The 22,351-nt window shown below is 36.3% G+C and overlaps 1 protein-coding gene across 1 annotated transcript in view; it reads right to left on the reverse strand.

Annotated features, from left to right (window-relative positions):
* ITGA2 (integrin subunit alpha 2) overlaps window positions 1–22,351 on the reverse strand; it is a 148,489-nt gene that overhangs the window by 91,417 nt on the left and 34,721 nt on the right. The window contains exons 3-4 of the mRNA XM_027863389.1: window positions 11,347–11,456; window positions 2,459–2,550 (exon numbers count right to left, since the gene is read on the reverse strand). Of these exons, the coding sequence (XP_027719190.1) occupies window positions 2,459–2,550; window positions 11,347–11,456 (202 nt within the window). The remainder of the gene's footprint in view (window positions 1–2,458; window positions 2,551–11,346; window positions 11,457–22,351) is intronic.

The following is a 22,351-nucleotide window of genomic DNA, read 5'->3' on the forward strand; positions in this document are numbered from 1 at the left end:
AAATGCCTACTATATGCAAGGCATGGCACTAAGCACTTTTACCCTGTCAGGTAGGTATTGTTATTCCCATTTTACACTTGAGGAAATTGAGGCAAGTCACAGAGCTCATTAAGAGTTTGAGGCCAGATCACAACGTAGGTCTTTCTGACCCTTGGCAAAGGACTCTATCCTCTGTACTACCTAGCTGCCCTAAGATAGTATGAGGAGTTTGATGCCACTTTACCCCAATCTTAGAATCACGGTATGTTAAAACTAGAAGGGATCTTTGAGATCATCTAATCTGACTCACTAATTCTGCAGATGAAGAAACTGAGATTCTGGAAGATTAAGCAACTTGCCCCAGGTCACACAGAAGCAGGAGCACAATCTAAGACTCCTAACTGTGGCCCAGGTTTTTTTTCCCCCTACTATACCTTGCTTCCTCCCTTCTTTCCTTAAGAACAGAATTTAAAAAAAAAGAAACTTTTTTTTAAAATCTACCAAGGGTTACAAAACCAACCAAATATCACTAATTGAAAACTACTCAAATGCATTTGTGTCACAGCAAGTGTTGCAGAATATAATTTAAACAGAGAAAGATATGCTCAGTAATTAAACCAAAATATTTGAACTTGGATAGTAATAGAGTTGAATATTCAACTTTAGAAAGGAAAAGGCTGCCAAAGTTTCAAATGAAAACAATACTCTGGAAAACAGAAAATTTGATTTACAGACCAGTAATACTCATGAGTTGGCCTCATTTTGCATGCAGATCTGTTACTCAAATTAATTTAACTTCCATGTTATTTTTCCCAGTTATCACTAATATGATTTTTCTATAGTCTATTCTGTAAAGTGCTAAATATATAATACTATCGGTATATAAGTAAAACTAACTCAATATTTGGTTACTAGGAAGTATTTATTTCTAACATGTTCTCAAGGTTGATAAAGGAAACCTTGGGAATTATCTCCTACTGTTCACTTACCTTTCCTGGGCACGCACTAAAAAGACATAGGAATAAGCTGATGCTAATTACTAAAAAATTTAAATTTAATAACATTTATATTCTAGCAAGTCCAAACTATACTCCAAATTTAAATTGTGCCTCTACATAAATGTTCACATAAACTCTTAAGAAATATTGTCTACACCTTACATTAAACTATAGCAACCTTCCAGTTCAGGAAGTAAATCCTGTGCCAGCTCTCTTCTCTGCATGGAGTAAAAGACATCAGCCCCATAAAATCATAACACAAGAAGACTTCACTCAACTGTGACATATGAGGGGAAACAACTAGACTGGCAACACCAATGAGGAGAGTCTTACTATCATATTAGAAAGACTCTTTCCTTCAACTTCATGTTTTGGGCTGTGCTTGGTATCCAAAGGAATATAGCGACATCAACAGCTTTTGTGTCCACCTTCACCACACTCCTCTTTTCCTCCTGTTCAATCACGTATATCTCTCTCAAATGCTCTCATTCCTTCTCTGGTGTATCTTTCTTTCTTTCTTTCTCTCCATCCCCTTCTTGTTCTCTCTTTCCCCTTCTACTTGTCACATGCCCCACATATTTACTTCTTTCACCCTTTTCATTTGAACCTTACATCATTTTAGCTAAGAATAAGGTGATGACTCACCCTTTAACATTTCTTTAAATCTTTTCCTGTTTTCCCAAAATGTTAGTAGTTATATCCTCTAGCCATCATTCAACTCACGATTTATTTTTACTCTTCCTTTCAGGGACTCAAAAGATGAAATAATCCCTCTATTTTCCTTTGTGTAGTATCAAGGGTTTGACTGTGCGCAGCAGTCTTCATGCACAGTAATTCTAAATAATTACTGTATATGGAGATGAGCAGTCCTGAGGAGGACTGAGGGTCTTTGCCAATGAGAAGCCTGTTCTTAGCCAATGACATAGGATGGGTTGGATAGGTCAGTATTCCTATTAGCAATGTTTAAAACAGTAGAGTAAATACCCTAACTACAGTCATAGACAAAGCCATGAGAACTGCTTTCACCTATTAATATTAAATTAGATTACATCAGAGAACACAAAGCAGATAAAACGAAAAATCTTGGAATATACTTTCAAAAACAACAGCACTAACTTCCAAATGTCCTATATGGGCAAGGGGCCCTGGGACTCAAGGTGGTAAAGAGTATGAGAAGGGATGCTATCATTCTCCCAAAATCCTTGAGTCCAATCTGAGTGCTAGGAGGGAATATTATTTCATTTTTCCTTCTCTCTACACAATCTGGAGTTAGGTTTAGTAATCAGATTGTCCAAATGTCCTGAAATATTTGGACTTTGAACATAGCTATGTTCCATTTAACACTTGAAACACAAATAGCATTGTAAAAATAAAAAAAGGAGATCCTTGGGTGTTTGAATCCTAGAATTTGATCAATAGGAAAACTGACTAAATCATTCCTTTTTAAAAAATGGACAAGGAAATAAAAAGTTGAAACTTACCAGAAACCCTCCAGTTCCCAAGTTCCGTGTAAGTGTCAAGCCAAGGCTCATATTTGTTTTTATCTCAGTAACATTGGGAATGCTCGTTAAAGCTGTTAAAAAGAAAAATTAACAGAGAGAAAACATTAAGTTTCCACCAGTTTTGTTAAAGTCGCTTAGAAAACACATCCAAGACCATTGCCTGACTCCCAGATAGGCTAAAATAGTAATTTGTAGTACCAAATCCAGTACCACACATGCAACAGGCTGGATGCAGGCCAGGAACAAAAATGAACTTAATGCCTTCCTTGCCTCACCCCACCCAACCCCCAACACACACACACACACACACACACACACACACACACACACTCTCTCTCTCTCTCTCTCTCTCTCTCTCTCTCTTTTTCTCTCTCTCTCTCTCTCACCCCCTACCCCCAACTCTCCCAGTTAATTCAGGCTAGAAACCTTGGAATCATTTTTTTTTTTTGATTCTTCCTTCTCCCTCATACCCTATAGCCAGTGCAAAGTTCTGATGATTATAAATTTCTACAATCTTTCACATCTGTCTTTTTTTTTCTCCCACATTACTCCTGAAACCTAAGAATCCCAGTTCAGAGAAACACACACCTTACTAGCTCTACATTAACTGCCTCTAATTCATCTTAGATACTGTTGCCAGATCATTTTCCTAAAGCACAGCTCTGATCATATCATGACCCCATTAAGAAAACTTCCATGGCTCTCCACTGCCTAACAAACAAATGTGGTACTACTAAGAATGGCAGTAAAGCATTCCACAATCTGGCCCCAAATACTTCTCCAGTCTTATGATTCTCATTCATGGACCTTATGTGACAGCCAAGATGGGCTATTCATCCATCTTCAAACTAGCCTGTGTTCTGCCTCCATGTCACTGCTCACAGTTTTCTCCACCCACAACGCCCTCTTCAAAAACTCTACCCTTGGGGCAGCTAAGTGGTGAAGTGGACAGAGCACCAGCCCTGGAGTCAGGAGGACCTGAGTTCAAATCCAACCTCAGACACATAATACTTCCTAGCTGTGTGACTCTGGGCAAGTCACTTAACCCCAATTGCCTCACTAAAAACAAGCAAAACAAACAAAAAACAAAAACAAAAACAAAAAAAAAACCTCTACCCCAAAAGTAACACCCTTCCTCTGAGCTCCCATGTGCACTTATCAATTCACACCTTATCTCTCCCATTAGACTACATCTAAGTATCTCCAGGGCTGAGAAGTAAACAATTGTTTAAGTTGATGGTATCAGAAAATGGGATGCAGATTTGTGTTCCAGAGCTTAAGATACATATGTATGTGTGTATGTATACATATATATCTATATCTCTTGCAAACACACATATGCATACGCAAGTATACTTGTACATAGATGGATGTATATATACATATAAATAAATGCACATATAACAATATACACACATTGTTTACATGATGTCTCTTGATACTTTGAGGGCTTTAAATGGAGAGATGACCTTTAAGCTAGATGTTAATAATAGCTGACATTTATATAATGATTTAAGAATTTCAAAGTACCACGAATTATATCATTTGATTTTCACAGAAATCTTGTGAAAGTATTATTACTATCCTATAGATGGGGAAATGGAGTATTAGAGAAGTAAAATGATTTGACCAGGCTCTCATAACAAGTAAATACCTAAGACAAGATTGGAATTCAAGTCTTCCTGAGTCCAAAGCTAACATTTTATTCACTATGCAACCTAGATACAATAAAGAATAGCAGCTACAAAATAGAGGAAAATATTATGGAAAGGTCCACTAATTTACAGCAGGCAACATCCAAAAGGAAAGACAGTAGTAAATACCCATGACCTCAGATGTCAACAAGGACAGGGCAAACTGGACAGCTAAGTTTAAGAAGATAAAAGCTTAACCTTATAAATATACCTAAAATGTGGTAGGCTGTAACTCCTGAGTGGAATATGGCAATAGAGGAGGTATGCCTATGCCAAAGGTACTTATAAGCTAAAAAAAGTGAAGAAATGCAGATTTGATATACATGAAGGAAATATTCTAATAGTCTGAAAATCAAATGGATTGCCTCAGGAGGCAAGGAGTTCCCAACCACTGGAGGTCTTCAACTAGATCTTAGCTGACCAATCATTAAGAACATATTAAAGAAGATATACCTGTTCAATTACAGGTTGTCCTAGAGGACCTTTGAAATTCTTTTTGAAAAGGCAGTGACTCACATGAGCTCTCCTCCAAAACCCTCCAAATCCCTTTAAAAATGACTCTAAACAAATTTTAGAGCAGCAGAACCCATAAAAAGATGGAGTGAACCAAATTTCCAGCCCAAGACAACTTAGATGGCCAGCAGGAAAGGTCTGTTGCACCAGGCTGAAAGAGGCGTGCAGGCCAGTGCAGGCTGAGTCAGCGCAGACTGGGCCCCAGCAAACCCAGAGCAGGCCTTGGGGTGACTGAATTGCTGACAGCAGTAGCAGTTTCCAGACTTCTCAGCCCACAGACACCAGGGGCAACTTAGAACGCCAGCAGGAAGGGTCTGTTGTGCCAGGGTAGGAGTAGACAGTAGTCCAGCATAGGCCCCACCAACACAGCCCAGCCCCAGCAGGTTAGGAGAAGGCCTTGGCAGTGACTGAATCAGCAGTGGCTGCTTCAGGAGCTCTCAGCCCACAGATGGTAATGGGGTTGAATAACTGGTCAGAAGGAGATTATAGAGGTCTCTTTGCTAGCACCGAGGCAGGACTCTATTTCTTTGCCCATACTCAAATCCAGGTCACAGTCCTGGGTGGCAGTCTGAGGGTGAGGAGGAGCACTAGCATAGCAGAGCTTGTGGCCACGGTGAGGGGGGGTGGGGAGAAGGACCCTCCTCTCAGTTCCAGGGCAGAAAAGAATGCCTATGATTGCTCATAGACTAAAGCACAGGCCAGGAGAGTAGAAAATGCCTCTCCTTAGATTATACCACTTTGGAAGAACTGAAAACTTACAGGTTCCTAGAAGTATCTCTGAAAACAGCTGCACAAAACCCCTAAAGCTTGGGACAGTACATTCTCCACACTGGAAGCAGAGCCCTACTTTAACAAACAGTTAAAAGTCAAGTAATAGGATGGGAAAATGAGCAAACAATGGGGAAAAAAAACTCTGACTACAGAAAGTTATGGTGACAAGGAAGATCAAAACACACACTCAGAAGGAGATAGCAAAGTCAAACTCCTACATCCAAAGCCTCCAAGAAAAGTATGAATTGGTCTCCAGCCATAGAAGAGCTCAAAAAAGATTTTGAAAATCAAGTAAGAGAGGTAGAAGAAAAATTGGGAAGAGAAATGAGATTGATGCAAGAAAATCATGAGAAAAGAGTCAATAGCTTGGTGAAGGAGACATGAAAAAATACTGAAGAAAATAACACCTTAAAAAACAGACTAGGCCAAATGGCAAAAGAGGCCCAAAAGACCAATGAAGAGAAGAATGCCTTAAAAAGCAGAATTGGCCAAATGGAAAAGAAGGTCCAAAAGCTCACTGAAGAAAATACTTCCTTAAAAATTAGAATGGAGTAAATGGAAGTTAATGACTTTATGAGAAACCAAGAAGCAATAAAACAAAACCAAAAGAATAAAAAAAAAAAGAAGACCATGTGAAATATCTCACTGGAAAAACAACTGATTTGGAAAATAGATCCAGGAGAGATAATTTAAAAATTATTGGACTACCTGAAAGCCATAATCAAAAAAAGAACCTAGACATCATTTTTCAAGACATTATCAAGAAAAACTGCCCTGATATTCTAGAACCAGAGGGTAAAATAGAAATTGAGGGCATCCACCGATCACCTCCTGAAAGAGATTCCAAATTGAAAACTCTCAGGAATATTATGGCCAAATTCCAGAAATCCCAGATCAAGGAGACAATATTGCAAGCTGCCAGATAGAAACAATTCAAGTATTGTCGAACCACAGTCAGGATAGTACAAGATTTAGCAGCTTCTACATTAAAGGATCAAAGGGCTTGGAATATGATATTCTGGAGGGCAAAAGAGATAAGATTACAATGAAGAATCACCTACCCAGCAAAACTGAGTACAATCCTTCAGGAGAAAAATGGACATTCAATGAAATAGAGGACTTTCAAGCATTCTTGATGAAAATAGCAGAGCTGAATAGAAAATTTGACTCTCAAATATGAGACTCAAGAAGAATAAAAAGGTAAACAGGAAAGGGAAATCATAAGCAACTTAACAAGGTTAAACTGTTTACATTTCTACATGGGAAGATGATATTAGTAACTCATAAGACCTTTCTTATTACTAGGGTAGTTAGAAGGAGTATGTATAGACAGAGGGCACAGATGTGATTTGAATATGAAGGGATGATATCTAAAAATAAAATTAAGGGGTGAGAGGAATGTACTGAAATAAAGAGAAAGGGAGAGGTAAAATGGGGTAAAATATCTCACATAAAAGAGGCAAAAAAAATCTTTTACAGTGGAGGGGGAAGAGGGTGGAGGTGAGGGGGAGTGAGCGAACCTTACTGTCATCAGAATTGGCTCAAAGAGGGAATAACATATACAGGCAATTGGATATAGAAATCTATCTTACCATAAAGGAAAGTGAAGGGGAAGGGGATAAGAGAAGGGAGGGGGTGATAGAAGGCAGGGCAGATTGGGGAAGGGGTAGTCAGAAGCAAAACTGAGGAACAGGGTGAAAGGAGAAAGAATAGAATAAATGGGGATAGGGGAATAGGATAGAGGGAAATACAGTTAGCAATAGTAATTGTGGGGGAAAAAAATCTTGAAGCAAGTTTCTCTGATAAAGGTCTCATTTCCCTAACATGTCAAATATAAGTAAAAAATAACTGTGTCAAATTTATAAAAATAAGAGCCATTCCCCAATTTATAAATGATCAAAAGATATAATCAGTTTTCAGATGAAATAATCAAAGCTATCAATAGTCATATGAAAAAATATTCTAACTCCCTGTTGATTGGAGAAATGCAAATTAAAACAATTCTGAGGTACTACCTCACACCTATTAGATTGGTTAATAGTACAGAAAAGGTAAATGACAAATGTTGGAGGGAATGTGGGAAAAATGAGACATTAATGCACTGTTGGCAGAGTTATGAACTGATTCAACCATTCTTTAGAGCAATTTGGAACTATGCCCAAAGTACTATAAAATCTTTGACCTATCAATACCAATACTAGGTCTGTATCCCAAAAAAGATAAAAAACAAAAAGAAAAAGGACCTATATGTACAAAAATATTTATAGCAGCCCTTTTCTGGGGGTAAAGAATTAGAAATTGAAGGGATGTCCATCAATTGGGGATGGCTGAATGAGTTGTGGTATATAATTATGATGGAACACTATTGCAGTATAAGAAACGATGAGCAGGATACTCTCAGAATAACATGGAAAGACTTGCACTTGCTGATGCAAAGTGAAATGTACTGTGTACAAAGTAATAGCAATATTGTAAGATGATCAGCTGTAAATGACTTAGCTATTCTCTCAATACAACAATCCAAGACTACTCTGAAGGACTTAAGATGAAAAATGGTATCCATCCCCAGAAAAAGAACTGATGGTGTCTGAATACAGATTGAAGCATACTTTTTTAACTTCATTTTTCTTGAGGCTTTTTTTGTCTATGTTTTCTTTCACAATGTGATTATTATGGGTATGTTTTGCATGACCACACATGTATAACCTACATCGAATTGCTTGCCTTCTCAATGGTGGGGGGAGGGAGGAAGGGAGAGAATTTGGAACTAAAGTTTTAAAAACAAATGTTGAAATTTGTTTTTACATGTACCTGGGGAAAATTAAATACTAAATAAATACAAGATAAAATAAAACACACACACACACACACACACAAAAGAAAAGAAATCCTTTTTGACATTAAGACTGTATGATTCCTGACCATGTGGGAACAGATCTGAGAATAGCAGTGTTACCTAAGGGTGGTGCAGTAGATAGAGTACCAAGCCTAAAGTCAGGAAGACTCATGTTCTTGAGTTCAAAAGTGGCCTCAGATATTTATTAGCTGTATGATCCTAACTGTTTGCCTCAGTTCCTCATCTGTAAAATGAGCTGGAAAAGGAAATGGCAAACTACCCCAGCATCTTTGCCAAGAAAAGCCTAAATGGAGTCACATAGAGTCAGGCATGACTAAAAGAACTTAACAACAACAACAACAGCAACTAAATTATTAGGTCTGCTTCTAGCTTGGCCCTTAAAAGTAATAGAGAAGGGGCCCACCCTCCTCAGCACCAATTGCCACCAATGCTACCACTTAGCTGAAGATCTGTTAGCATAGCATGGACCCCCAGACTCCACCTTTCAGCCCTGTCCCTGTAGCCATGATCCAGGGAAGCAACTTCTGTGGAGATGCCAGATGGTAACTGCCTATCCTAGTGTTGTTGCACACTACTTTCAGAAATCACAGCTACTAAAGACTCAGAAAAGAAAGTTCTCACCACCAAAGTCGGCACTGTCAAAGGGTTCCACATCTTTGAGTGATAAGGTTCTATAAATGGAAATGGCATTGAATAAATATCATTGCCACTGCACCCTAAGGACCACTGGACCTTTCCATCTGCTTACAGCAGAACCTTCCTACATATGTTGTCTCCCTTATAGAATGTGAGCTCCTTGAGAGCAAGGACTCAATTTTCTATTTGTAGCCAAAGTATTCAGCATAATACTTGGCACTAAGTAAGCACATATTTTTTTTCCCCCATTCATTTATTGATGTCTGATTCATCTTTGAATCCCTTTTAGGGACAGCACCATCAATAAGTTCTTTGCCAAAGAACTAAATGAACATTATATAAAAAGACTTAAAAATGTAAATAAAGGCAACACTAAAAGAGGTAAGAGATTTCAAGTCAAATACAGTGGAAAATGTTACTTCAGCTTATCAAGGCTAATACACACATTTTCCCATTCTATTAATAAATGGTATCTATAAGAGTGTAAAGTTGTCAGTGCTGTCAGTCATAATCACTTCATCAGAGAGTGTTGCTTTTTTACATTTTAAATGTTAAAGCACCATAGGGAATATTATTCATTGAGAACTGACTGACGTGTCAAAATAAAAAGACTCAAAAGACAAAGTAACATGCAATAAAAGCATTTTGAAAAATGCCAACTCTTGGCTGAACAACTAAAAAGTGGAACAGGATAGTCAAGATCCAGTGCTGTGACCAACTTTCAATTCTCCTGTGACATTTTAGACCAAACCAATATAAATCAGTCAGTTCACTTTGAACATGCTTCATCTTGCCAATGTGGAAACAAAGCCAAATCATTTAATTTGAAACAATGGCTCAGGGCTTGAAAAGTATTTTCACCATCATCAAATACATTTAAGCACCTACTTCATTCACATAGGTATAAACAAGCAGTCAGCACTTGGCTGAATCTCAGGGGAGTGTTATAATATTAAATTACAGATCAAACTGTTAGCTGCTCCCTGGTGACCTAAATAATGAAACACCATTTAATGGGCCAGATCATAAGAAAATAACATACTTGGAAAGATTGAGACCATAAATTATTGCTATGAGTGTCATTTTTTTGGGAAGTGATGAGTTTTCAATCTAACACAGTTGTTGGGTTGTGCGACAGATAGAATGCTAGACCTGGCTTTAGGAAGATTTAAATTCAAATCCATCCTTAGACATTAACTAGCTGTGTGACCTTGCACAGTTATTTAACCTCAGTCTGCCTCAGTTTTCTCATCTGTTAAATAGAGATTTTTTTTCACCTCTTTTTTCAGGGTTGTTATGAAGATGAAATGAAATTATATTTGTAAGATGTTTTGTAACATTAAAGTACTAAATAGATGTTATTATTATCTTTTGTCATCTGTTACCTTATCTATCTAAACATTCTTAGGCTAGGATTATAGAAGTTCACTCACATAATCTCAATTAAGCTTTAATTTTTAAAAAGATCAGAGACAGAGAAGACACATAATGTTTAATCTAAAATCCATTATGCTTAGTATACATATGAACACAAAGAAAGTCATAGACTCAGAAAAAGACTCACAGATTTAGAAGGGCCCTTGTAGCTTACACTTATATTAGGGGTTTTTAACATTTTTTTGCATGTATCCTGGACCCCTTTGGTAGTATCAATAGTCCCCTTTTCACAATGTTTTTAAGTACATAAAATATACAGGGTTACAAAGGAAACCAATTATATTGAAACATGGTTGTTAAAAATATAGTTTTTAAAAACACATACAAGTTCACAGATCTTAGGTTAAGAACTCTTGCCTTACCTGAACAAATTGCCCCTATATCACACCTAATAAGTGGTTATCCAGGTTTTCTTTGAAGACTTTTAGAGAAGGGGAACCCACTATCTACTAAAGTAGCCAATTCTACTTTTGGAAAGCTTTGCACACATACAAATTAACTTATTCCCTGTGTCTGTTCTGAACTTCTTCTCTGACTTGGTACCACTATTGGCTTCCCAAGACTCAGGATAAGATGGGCAGATTGCTAAGGGAGACATAAAGACTTAGAGGAGTGAGTGTAGGTGGCCCCAGATCACTACAAAGGTAAAGCAGTTAATGTAAAGAGTTAATTTGTAGTCAGATGGAATCTGGCACACACTTGCATCTAACAACAAAAAAGAAGAATAAGCAAAACAGTAGACTGCGTACCTTTCTCCTACATCTAATAAATTCAATATCTTGGAATTCAGTTTGGGGAGTCGTCACACATTTTGGATCCCAAATTGAGAAAATAAGGAAAACATTTTTCTGTATTTACAATCAGGTCTTGTCTCTATTAGCTGTTTTCTTTTGCCAGTCTGAATTATAATAACTGCACCTTCAGTATTTTCAAGAATCATGGTACTCACTGCAACTTACTTTGTAAATTCAGTTTTTCACACATGGTGCTGGGTAAGTTGATAGGACATTTGTAGATATCTCCCATTCTGTTCTCTGGAAAACCACTCCATGGTGAGCCAACAAGCAACCTAAAAATAAAAGATTTTTTTCTTTTATTATCCATAAAATATGAAGTTATTTATTCCTAAAGATGAACTGAAAATAAAGCAAAAATTGAAAAAGTATATATTTCAGGCTTTGATTTAATGAATAAGGACAATTCAAACCTAATCAGTTACAATTTTCTCTTAGCCATCTAAAAAGACCCTTGCTGACCAAAGACCATACAACTGTACTGCCAAAGAACTTTGGGAGCTTTCATTAGACAATGGAAATGACCAGCTTGGGCCACGCAAGTCACTTGAACTTTACTGACTTAAAAAAAAAATAAAGTCTGAAGAAAAATTGTGAAATTGTAAACAAAATATAATTCTACAAAATATAGAGCTTTGAAACATGGATATTTTTATCATTGCAAGCCTCTTTTCCTATTATGATGAAGTGAAATACTTTGAGACCATCTTATTTTGATTAGAAGTCACTTGATTTAGACAGGCAAGAATATTCATCAATTGGGAAATAGCTAAAAAAATAGTATGTAATGGAATGGAATATTATGCAGTAAGAAAATGAAAAATATGAGAATTCAGAGAAACAAAAGGAGATATGTATAGACTAAAGCAGAATGAAATAAACAGAACTAGGTATATAATACATATGTATTTCTTCACAACATACTATAAATGTAACTATCAGTGAAAAGATGACCAATAGGAAATCAAATTCTGTTAAATGAAAATACAGAAGGTCCTACAAAAGAGATAAAACACATCTATCTCACAGCATAGAGGTGGGAGACCACTAGGATAAAATACGTTGTCAGACAAAGTTTCTGTAGTTCATGTTCTTGCTTTTTTCCCTTTGATAATTGAAGGCTCAATAGGAGGGGGTTAGTGGGAATGACTATGATATAAAGACATAAAGGGTCATTATGTATTAAATATGCAAAAAGGAATCATTTTAAAATAACTGGGTAGAGATCATGATACTTGTAATAATTGATGGATGATCTTTAAGTTATTGGCAGGTAAAAAGTCTGAAATGTATGATTTGTTAATTTTCAATTGCTTGCTAATAGAGGGAATCAGCATCAAGGATTGTCCAAAGATCATTTATGTATGTAATAGATTTTTGTACTTACAGCTACAGATGAACATACTGATGCTCCATAATTCTTAACTTTGAAAAAAAATTAAAAAATAAAACTTGTGAAGACTCACATCGTAAAAAAAATGTCTCTTGACAATCTCTCTGCAGTTTTCTCTGTCTATACAATTTCTTTCTGTTCCTCCAAACATGCTGAGAATGACCAACCTTACCTCTTGTCTGAAGAGTTATGCCACTTTCTGTTAAATTAGTTGTCTATGTCATATATTTAGGAATGAAAATATAGAATCATGGATTTATTTGGAACTGGAACAGGAGAGATCATCACTATAATCCAACTCCCTCAACTACTGTTGCTGAAAAAACCCCTTTTCTGTTTTAGAGTAAGGGTGACAGACATTCCAGTGCTTCTGCTCCATCCCAGCTCTCTGTGATGGGACCTTTAAAGATTTTCTGCTGATCTGCTATAGATTATTGAGAGTTGATTTATTTCATAAAATCACATATTTAAGAGCTAGAAAGAACTTCAGAGAATATCTAGTCCAACCTCCTCATTTTACAAAAGGGAAAACAGAAGCCTAGAAAGGTTGAATGGATAGCCAAAGTCACATAGCTAGGAAACAGTAGCTGTGATATTTGAATCTAGATCCTCTAACTCCAGAATTGGGGCTCTTTCCATTGTGCCTTACTGCTTTCTCAGCTTATGAAATGGTCATTATGATATCAGTGTAATGCATATAACAGTGTATTGAACCAGAGCTCTGGTTTCTAACACTAATAGCATTTCTGTTCTTCACATTCCCCACTTTTAAAAGTTCAATAGAATTTACTTGAGTATATGTATTCTCTAAGACTTTTTAAAACAAATGTGAGGCATAAGAAAGCATTAAAAATACCCTGAAGGGAAGAGACCATATAAATCTCTGTTATTATGATACAAGACATCTTTTGCATTCTTTCTATACAGTGAGGTCTCCTGGAAAGACTTGTATGGACTGATGCTGAGTAAAGTGAGCAGAACCAGGAGAACATTGTACACAGTACCAGCCATATTGTGCAATGACTAATATTGATAGACTCAGCCCTTCTCAGCAATGCAAGTATCTAAGACATCTCCAAAGGCCTCATGATGGAAAATGCTATCCATATCCGAAGAAAGAACTATGGTGTTTGAATGCAGATCGAAGCATACTATTTGCTATTTTTTTCCTTCTGTTGTGTTTTGTTTCCTCTTTCTGGTGGTTCCTCCTATTGGTCCTAATTCTTACTTACAACATCACTAATGTGAAAATGTTTAATAGGAATATATACGTATAGCCTATATCAGATTGTGTGTCATCTTGGGGAGGGAGGGGGAGAAAAATTTAAAACTCAAAAGCTTATGGAAGTGATTGTTGATAAATCAAAATAAATTAATAAAAAAAAAACAACAAAAAAAGAAAAAAGGTCTCATTTTTTAAACATTTTGATTTAAGTTTTGAGTTCTAAATTCTATCTTTCCTTCCACTTCTCCCTCTCTGAGACAGTAAGCAATCAGATATAGTTTATACATATGCAATTATGTAACACATTTCCATATTAGTCATTTTGCATAAGAAGACTTGAATAAAAAAAAATGAAAGAAAGAACGTGAAAAATAGCATGCTTCAGTCTGTATTCAGTCAAAATCAGTTCCTTCTCTGGAGGCAGACAATATGCTTCATCATTAGTTCTTTGGGATTGTCTTGGTATATTGCTGAGAATAGCTAAGTCATTCACAATTCTTCATCAAACAATATTGCTGTTACTGTGTACAATTTTCTCCTGGTTCTCTTCATTTCACAATGCATCAGTTCATGTAAGTCTTTCTAGGTTTTTTCTGAAATCATCCTGCTTGTCATTTCTTATAGCACAATAATATTCCATTGTAATCATATACCACAGCTTGTTTAGCCATTCCCTAATTGACGGGCATCCCTTTCATTTCTAACTCTTAGCCACCACAAAAAGAGTACTATAAATATGTTGGTATAAATAGGTCCTTTTCCCTTTTTTTGGTATGTCTTTGGGATATAGACCTAGCAGTGGCATTACTAGATATGCACAGTTTTATATCCCCTTGGGCATAGTTCTAAATTGCTCTCTAGAATGGTTAGATCTTATCACAACTCCACCAACAGTGCATTAGTGTCCCAGTTTTTCCCCTCCAACACTTTTTTTGTCAGATTAGCCACTCTGATAGGTGTGAGGTGATACTTCAGAGTTGTTTGAATTTGCATTTGCAATTCAATTTGCATTTCTCTGATCAATAATGAATTAGAGCATTTTTTTCATATGACTATAGATAGCTTTGATTTCTTTGTCTGAAAACTGCTTGTTCATGTTCTTTGACCATTTATCAACTGGGGAATGACTTGTATTTTTATAAATTTTACTCAGTTCTCTATATATTGGAGAAATGAGGCCTTTATCAGAGATACTTGTTGCAAAAAACTTTTCTCCCAGTTTTCTGCTTTCCTTTATAATTTTGGTTCCATTGGTTTCGTTTGAGCAAAAAGTTTCTAATTTCATATAATCAAAATTATGTATTTTACATTTTGTAATGCTCTCTATGTCATAAATCTGACAGATAAACTATTCTATGCTCTCTTAATTTGCTTATGGTATGACCCTTTACATATAAATCATGTACTCATTTTGGCCTTATCTTGGTATACAGTGTGAGATGTTGGTCTATACCTACTGTCTGCCACACTGTTTTCAGTTTTTGTCAAATAATGAGCTTTTGTTCCAAAAGGTTGAATCTTTGGGTTTATCATATACTAGATAACTATGGTCATTTACTATAATACAATTTGTGCATCACTCTATTTCTTAGCCAGTACCAGATTGTTTTGATAACTACTGCTTTATAACACAGTTTGAGATCTGGTATGGCTAGATGATCATCTTTTGCATTTTTTTCATAGATTCCCTTGATATCCTGGAGCTTTTTTTTCTTCCAGATGAATTTTGTTATTATTTTTTCTAACCCTATACAGTAATTTTTGATAGTTTGGCATGGCACTGAATAAATAGTTTAATTTAGGTAGAACTGTCATTTTTATTATATTGGCTCAACCTCCCCATGAGCAATTAATATTTGTCCAATTGTTTAGATTTGATTTTATTTGTATGAAAAATGCTTTACAGTTGTGTTCATATAGTTCCTGGGTTTGTCTTGGCAGGTAGACTCCCAAATGTTTTATTTCATCTATAGTTATTTTAAATGGAATTTCTCTATCTCTTTCTGCTGGACTTTGATGGTAATATAAAGAAATGCTGATAATTTATGCAGGTTTATTTTGTATCCTGCAACTTTGCTAAAATTGTTAATACTTTCAAGTAGTTTTTTAGTTGATTCTCTAGGATTTTCTAAGTATAACATCATATCATATGCAAAGCGTGCTAGTTTTGTTTCCTCATTGCCTAGTCTAATTCCTTTAATTTTTCTTCTCTTATTGTTATAGCTAACATCTCTAGTACAATATTAAATAAAAGAGGTGATAATGGGCATCCATGATCCACCCCAATTGTATTAGGAAGGCTTCTAGCTTATCCCCATTACAGATAATGCTTGCTGATGGTTTCAAATAAATGTTAGTTATCATTTTAAGAAAATGAGGTATCTTAATAATCATTAGCGAGCAACAAAGTTTTCATTATTATTCTGACCTTGAACTGTATGACTCATATACCTCAAATATTCTGAATCACAAAAACAAAACAAATAGTTTTACAGATTAAATCACTGAACAACATGTCTGACTCTCAGAATGAAAGTTGAAAAGACCCTCTGATATTCCCTTTATTGGAATAAGGTTCCTAGGACACATTCCACTCCTTCTGCCTCATGGCCACCCCCACGATTCTATAAGTCCTGGTTCCTGATAAGTTTTGTCCTTATAAGAGTTTATGAAATCACCACTCATTACTCAGACAGAATTGTGACATTTTAAAGAATTATTAGTCAGACAGGAATCAATCAATCATTCAGTCAATGCACAAGTGACTACCATATGCCAGCATATAAGCAAGTATTTTTGTCTCTAAAATTTTGTGGTGATAATGATGTCTTAAAGAGAGATGCTGAGAATGATATGGTACATTGGTAAGACCTGCTAACACGAGGCCCTGCTATATTTTTAATTATTGGATTAAACTTAGCCCCACAGGAGTTGAAAGAGAAATTATACGTGAAGTTGCCAAGAAGAAGAGAGAATCCCAAGATATAGCCTTCCGTTTCCTAAAGTAAGACTGGGAATTCCTCCAGGAGTATTTTAAATAACACTTACTATTCAATTATCTTGTGAGGAAATAGTGATTATACAGACTACAAACAACACAGCCAATCTTCCCACCCCCACCAGAATTCTAAATAGCCTGTTTAGGCACAAACGATATTTTATGGTGATGTAGGTAGGTCCAAACCCGTAATCTACAGAGTCTTATAAATATCTCCCTACAGGCTGTGGTTGTCTAACCTCTTCTCCCATTCTTTAAGATTTCAATATAGCTCACTGAAACAAATACCTTTGTGATACAAATGGGGAAGCAGGCAAATGCTAATCTGTATAATATCTATATCAATATTAAACTTTTTTAATGGTTTACAGGAACTACAAAATTCATGAACTGGTTATTTTTTTCTTAAATAGCAAAGCAGAGTTAGACTATCTTGAACACAAAGGGTCTGACAGGAGTTCTCTCAGGCTCCCTGCTCCTAGCCAGACCGAAGTATCAAGCCAGATAGAACTGGAAGGTGAGGTGTAAAAGGAAGGAGAAAAAATTAATTTACGTTTTAGTGATGGGATACTTGTGCTATGAATTTAATACATACACTACAACAATCAATCAATCAATAATTGAAGCATCGAGGTGGTACAGTGGATAGAACGTTAGGCCTGAAGTCCAGAAGACCCAAGTTCAAATCAGCCTCAGACATTTATTGTGTCTTTGAGCAAGTCATTTAACCTTTATTTGCCTCAGTTTCCTCATCTGTAAAATAGGGATAATAATATCACCTACCTTCCAGGGTGTGAAGATTAAATGAGATAATATTTATAAAGCATTTAGCACAGCACCTTGCACATAGTAAGTGCTATATAAATGTTAGTTATTATTTTTGTTATTATTATTAATCAACCAAGTATCTACAATGCGCCAAGCACTAGAGATACCAAATAAAATTAAACTTCTTACCTTAAAGGAACTTACACAATTTAAACAATAATTACATTAGAAAGACAAACCACTTTGAAAGACTTAAGAACTCTGATCAATACCATCACCAATCATGATTCCATAGAACTTGATGATGAAGTATGCTACCAAACTCCTGACAGAGAAAGGATGGATTCAAGATACAGAATGAGACATGTTTTTCAACAGAGACAAAGTGGTAATTTGTTTTGCTTGATTATGCATATGTGTTACAATGTATTTGTCTTCCTTTTTTATCTATTATTTTCCCCCATGGAGGGAGGAAGAGGTAGGAGGGAAAGAAAATAAATGCTTGTTCATTGAAAAAAATTCTAAAAACAAAGTAGTTCATATTTTTTCAAGAAGATAGCTTGTACATATGTCAGTACATAGACCACACACACACACACACACACACACACACAAACACATACACACAAACCAAAGGTAATTAAGTTCATTTGTTGGGAGTAAGGCACTAGTAACTGGGAAATCAGGTAAGGCAGAAAATTGTGCTTGAGCTAAGGTTTGCTTGTTTTTTTTTAAGGCTATATTGACTTTCATTTTCTTTTATGCTTTTATTTCTTAACATCCATTTTTAAAAATTTGAATTCCTGGGGCAGCTAGGTGGCACAGTGGATAGAGCAACAGCCCTGGAGTCAAGAGGACCTGAGTTCAAATCTGGCCTCAGACACATAAAACTCACTAGCTGTGTGACCCTGGGCAAGTGACTTAACCCCAATTGCCTCACAAAAGAAAAATGAATTCCAAATTCTTTCCCTCCCTTTTCCCCTCCCCTATCCACTGAGAAGGCAAGCAATATGATATTAATTATACATGTGAAGTCATGCAAATCATATTTCCATATTAGTCCTATTGGGGGAAAAAAGCAAGAAAAATAAAAAATAAAGAATGCTTCAATCTACACTGAACTCATCAGTTCTTTTTCTGGAGGTAGACAGTATTTTATGTCATGGGTCCTTTGGAATCATCTTGGATCACGGTCTTAATCAGGGTACTTGGGCTGAGTCTTGAAAGAGACTTAGGGATTTCAGATCCTTCTGGATATTATCTAGTGACCTCCAGGAGATGAGAGAAGGGTTGCAATAGCCAATAAGGAGGGGGACAGAGCATCAATCAGGGAAGAATAAAAGATGGCCTTGTATAGTGAGGTCCCAGTTGACATTGGATGATTTAAATATGTAAATTTGTATTTTTGTTATCTAAATTATTTGTGTGACTTCTTCTAGCTCTGTGTAGCAATCCATGAGTACATGACATTGAAAATGATGCAGCTTCAGGGGAACTAGGGGAATTGATACTACAAATAAGAGAGTGTAAAAACTGATTCCTATTTTCTGCAGTTCCCAAACAATTGCACAATATGAACGATGAGACAAATGTACATTTCGCTATCACATAGAACCTTTGCATCAAAGTAGTGATCATTTGAGAATGATCTCTCATTTCCCAAATTATGATCATACATGCTGAATTATGATCATACTAATGAACATGTTTTAGGAAATCTAAGTCATAAAGGAAATCGAGGTAATCATTTCCAGCTTGGCAAGTCCTTATTAGTTATATTTTTATCATCTTAATTTAGTTTGTCATAGGTTATGTATTAATCTTCTTGTTATTATACTTTTAGACTTAATATATAGCTTAGCCTTCTCTTTCTTACTAATACACCCAAAAGTCTCACACACATCTACTTCTGCTTTACTTATTGTATAAACTGGAAATTAATCATAATATTTCATAATTCAAAATTATGTGACATATGCAATTTCATAAATTTCATAAATAAACACATATATCCTGGAGAGGCAGCATGCTATAGTAAACTTGATAGCTAAACTTGGAGTTAGGAAGACCTGAATTCAAATCCCATTTAGATATTTACTAGCTATGTGACCTTGGGTAAGTTACTCTCTCTAAGCCTCAGTTCCATCTGTAAAATGGAGATAATAATGACACATAACCTTACAGGGTTGTTCTGAAGATCAAATGAGTTCATGTTTGTGAATCAGTTTACAAACATTAACGCACCATATAAATATGAACTGTTATCATTAGTCATACCAGCCTGATGTTCACTAGGATTTTTACATACCTCTTTTAAGGACAAGTAAACACTAGTCATTGTTAGAACAAGAAAAACCATTTGTGCATTTAACTTTTAGTCCCTGTTTATCCAAATTATCCCAGTGTTATGTCTGGACAATTTTTGAGTCACTACTAATAATGAGCTCAGGTTGCTGCTGGGGCAGACAATGCCATTACTCATGGACAATTAGTGAAAATCAACACAAGTTGGAGGAAGTTGTAGCATGAATCTCAACTTGATGCCTTGTTTCTGGCACACAATACACTATTATTAAATTAGTTGCATTTTGCACTTCCTGTTAACAAATTTAGTGACTCTAAATATGTGTGTGTATGCGTGTGTGTGTGTGTGTGTGTGTGTGTGTGTGTATCTAGAACCCAGAGGTCCAACATATAGCTTGTGGGATAAATGTGATCTGCCCAAACTTAAGGAAAGCCCCATTTCACCTCCAAATTCTTAATTAAAAAATTAAACTTATCCGCTTTTAATTTATGCTCATACTCTTGGTCCACTGAGCTCTCTAAAAATACATTGAAACGGCTGAAACCAAAGCTTAGAGCCACCACCAATGACAAACCTGGAGTTAGGACTGAAATGTGCACAGTTTGATTACACCTCCACTGTCAGAAAATACCTTAAAGTCTTAGCACTTTATCAGAATTGATCCCTGACTACCACTATGCTTGTAACTACACAATTTTGCAAAAATAAAGCTAATTAAACTGGATTTCTAGAATCTATATTTTTGAAGAGGTACTAGACTGAGGTACCCAGAGTTAGTGGCTTGCACATTGGGCTTAGAATCAGAAAGACCTGGATTAGGTTCATCGGTCCACAAATCTGGAGCTAGTAGGGACTTCAAAGGCCATCTAATACAAACCTTTCATTTTACAGATGAGGAAACCGGGAGGTTGAGTGACCTTGTCTTAAGTCACACATTTGGTAATCACAGGTGGGATCTGAACCTAGGTCCTTCGCCTCCAGCACCTGTGATCTTTCTATTGGAATGCTCTTTCCACTGTACTCAAATCCTGCCTCAGACAATTACTAACTATAACTGTAGGCAAGTCATGTAACCTCTATGTGTCCCTGGCAATTTACTGAGACCTATCTACTAAGTCATATCCTGGGTGGATGTCCATGTTGTTAGAAGCTTCCACATCTGGACTTCCCCACAGTATGGTCAATAAATATTTTTTTATTTCATTACAATAGACTATACTTCATCAAAAAATTCATGCTGCCCATAAAATGATTTCTGGTCAGTACTGAAAGAATCTGGACACTTCTGATCTTGAAATCAATGAAACTGGTCCAGGAGTCAGTGAGACCAGAGTTCAAATCCAGCCTCAGATACTTATTAGTTGTGTGGTCCTTAGCAAGCTATTTAACTTGTTTGCCTTAGTCTCCTCATCTGTAAAGTAAGGATAATAAAGCACCTATCTCCCAAGGTGGTTGTGAGGATCTAATGAGTAATAATTGTAAAGTACTTAGCACAGTGCCTGGCCCATAGTAAGTGCTATATAAATATTAGCTATTAGTACCTTAGGGGAACTGATTCCCAGGAGTGTCTATACTGAATTCTCATGAAGGAAAATCCTGAGGCTACACCAGAGTTCATATCATAGGAAGGTCTGAATGGTCTTGTTTTTAGGGAATTGTTTTATTGTACCAATTAGTTTTCTTTAGGATATTTTCACAGAAATTTGATATGAGGGAAGAGATTGGAATTATTCAACTCAGTGAATTCTGTAAATGACTGGAAAGTTTAAACTTGTCTCTGAAAAGAGCCTAACAGCACTACGGCAATAGTTTTTTGTTTTGTTGAGTCAACTGGGGTTAAGTGACTTGCCCAGAGTCACACAGCTATTAAGTGTTATGTGTCTAAGGCCGAATTTGAACTCAGGTCCTCCTGACTCGAGGGCCGGTACTGTATCCACTGTGCCACCTAGCTGCCCCAGCAACAGTTTTAATTTTTTTGCATGTGTCAGGGATTTCTTTGACAGTCTGGTGAAACTAATGGACCCCTTTTCAGAAAAATATTCTTAAACACATAAAATAAAAAACAAAATACATAGAATTTCAAAATATATATTTTTTAAGATCATGGACCACAGGTTAAAACCTCCTGCACTAAGAGGTAACTTGGGAGAGAACTGACATCATCTTCTTCCTACCCCCAACACACACACACACACACACACACACACACACACACACACACACACACTTTTAGCTAGGCCACAGCTTCTGAGTTATAGAAAGAAAATGTATGAGTTCATCCCCAGTTTACTTCTCTTCAGCCAGACTTATAGTAGGTAAAATTAGCTCAGCCCCTGGCCTTCAGAGGGGCTAGGAAAAAGAGATTAAAAAACAATTTCTTTCAATGAATTTAGTTACAAACTATAACTAAGGGGCAGCTAGGTGGCACAGTGGATAGAGCACTGGCCCTGAAGTCAGGAGGACCTGAGTTCAAATCCAGCC

The sequence above is a fragment of the Vombatus ursinus genome, unplaced genomic scaffold (assembly GCF_900497805.2).
Source record: "Vombatus ursinus unplaced genomic scaffold, bare-nosed wombat genome assembly UNPS02014772.1, whole genome shotgun sequence".
In the NCBI taxonomy this organism is placed as follows: Eukaryota; Metazoa; Chordata; class Mammalia; order Diprotodontia; family Vombatidae; genus Vombatus; species Vombatus ursinus.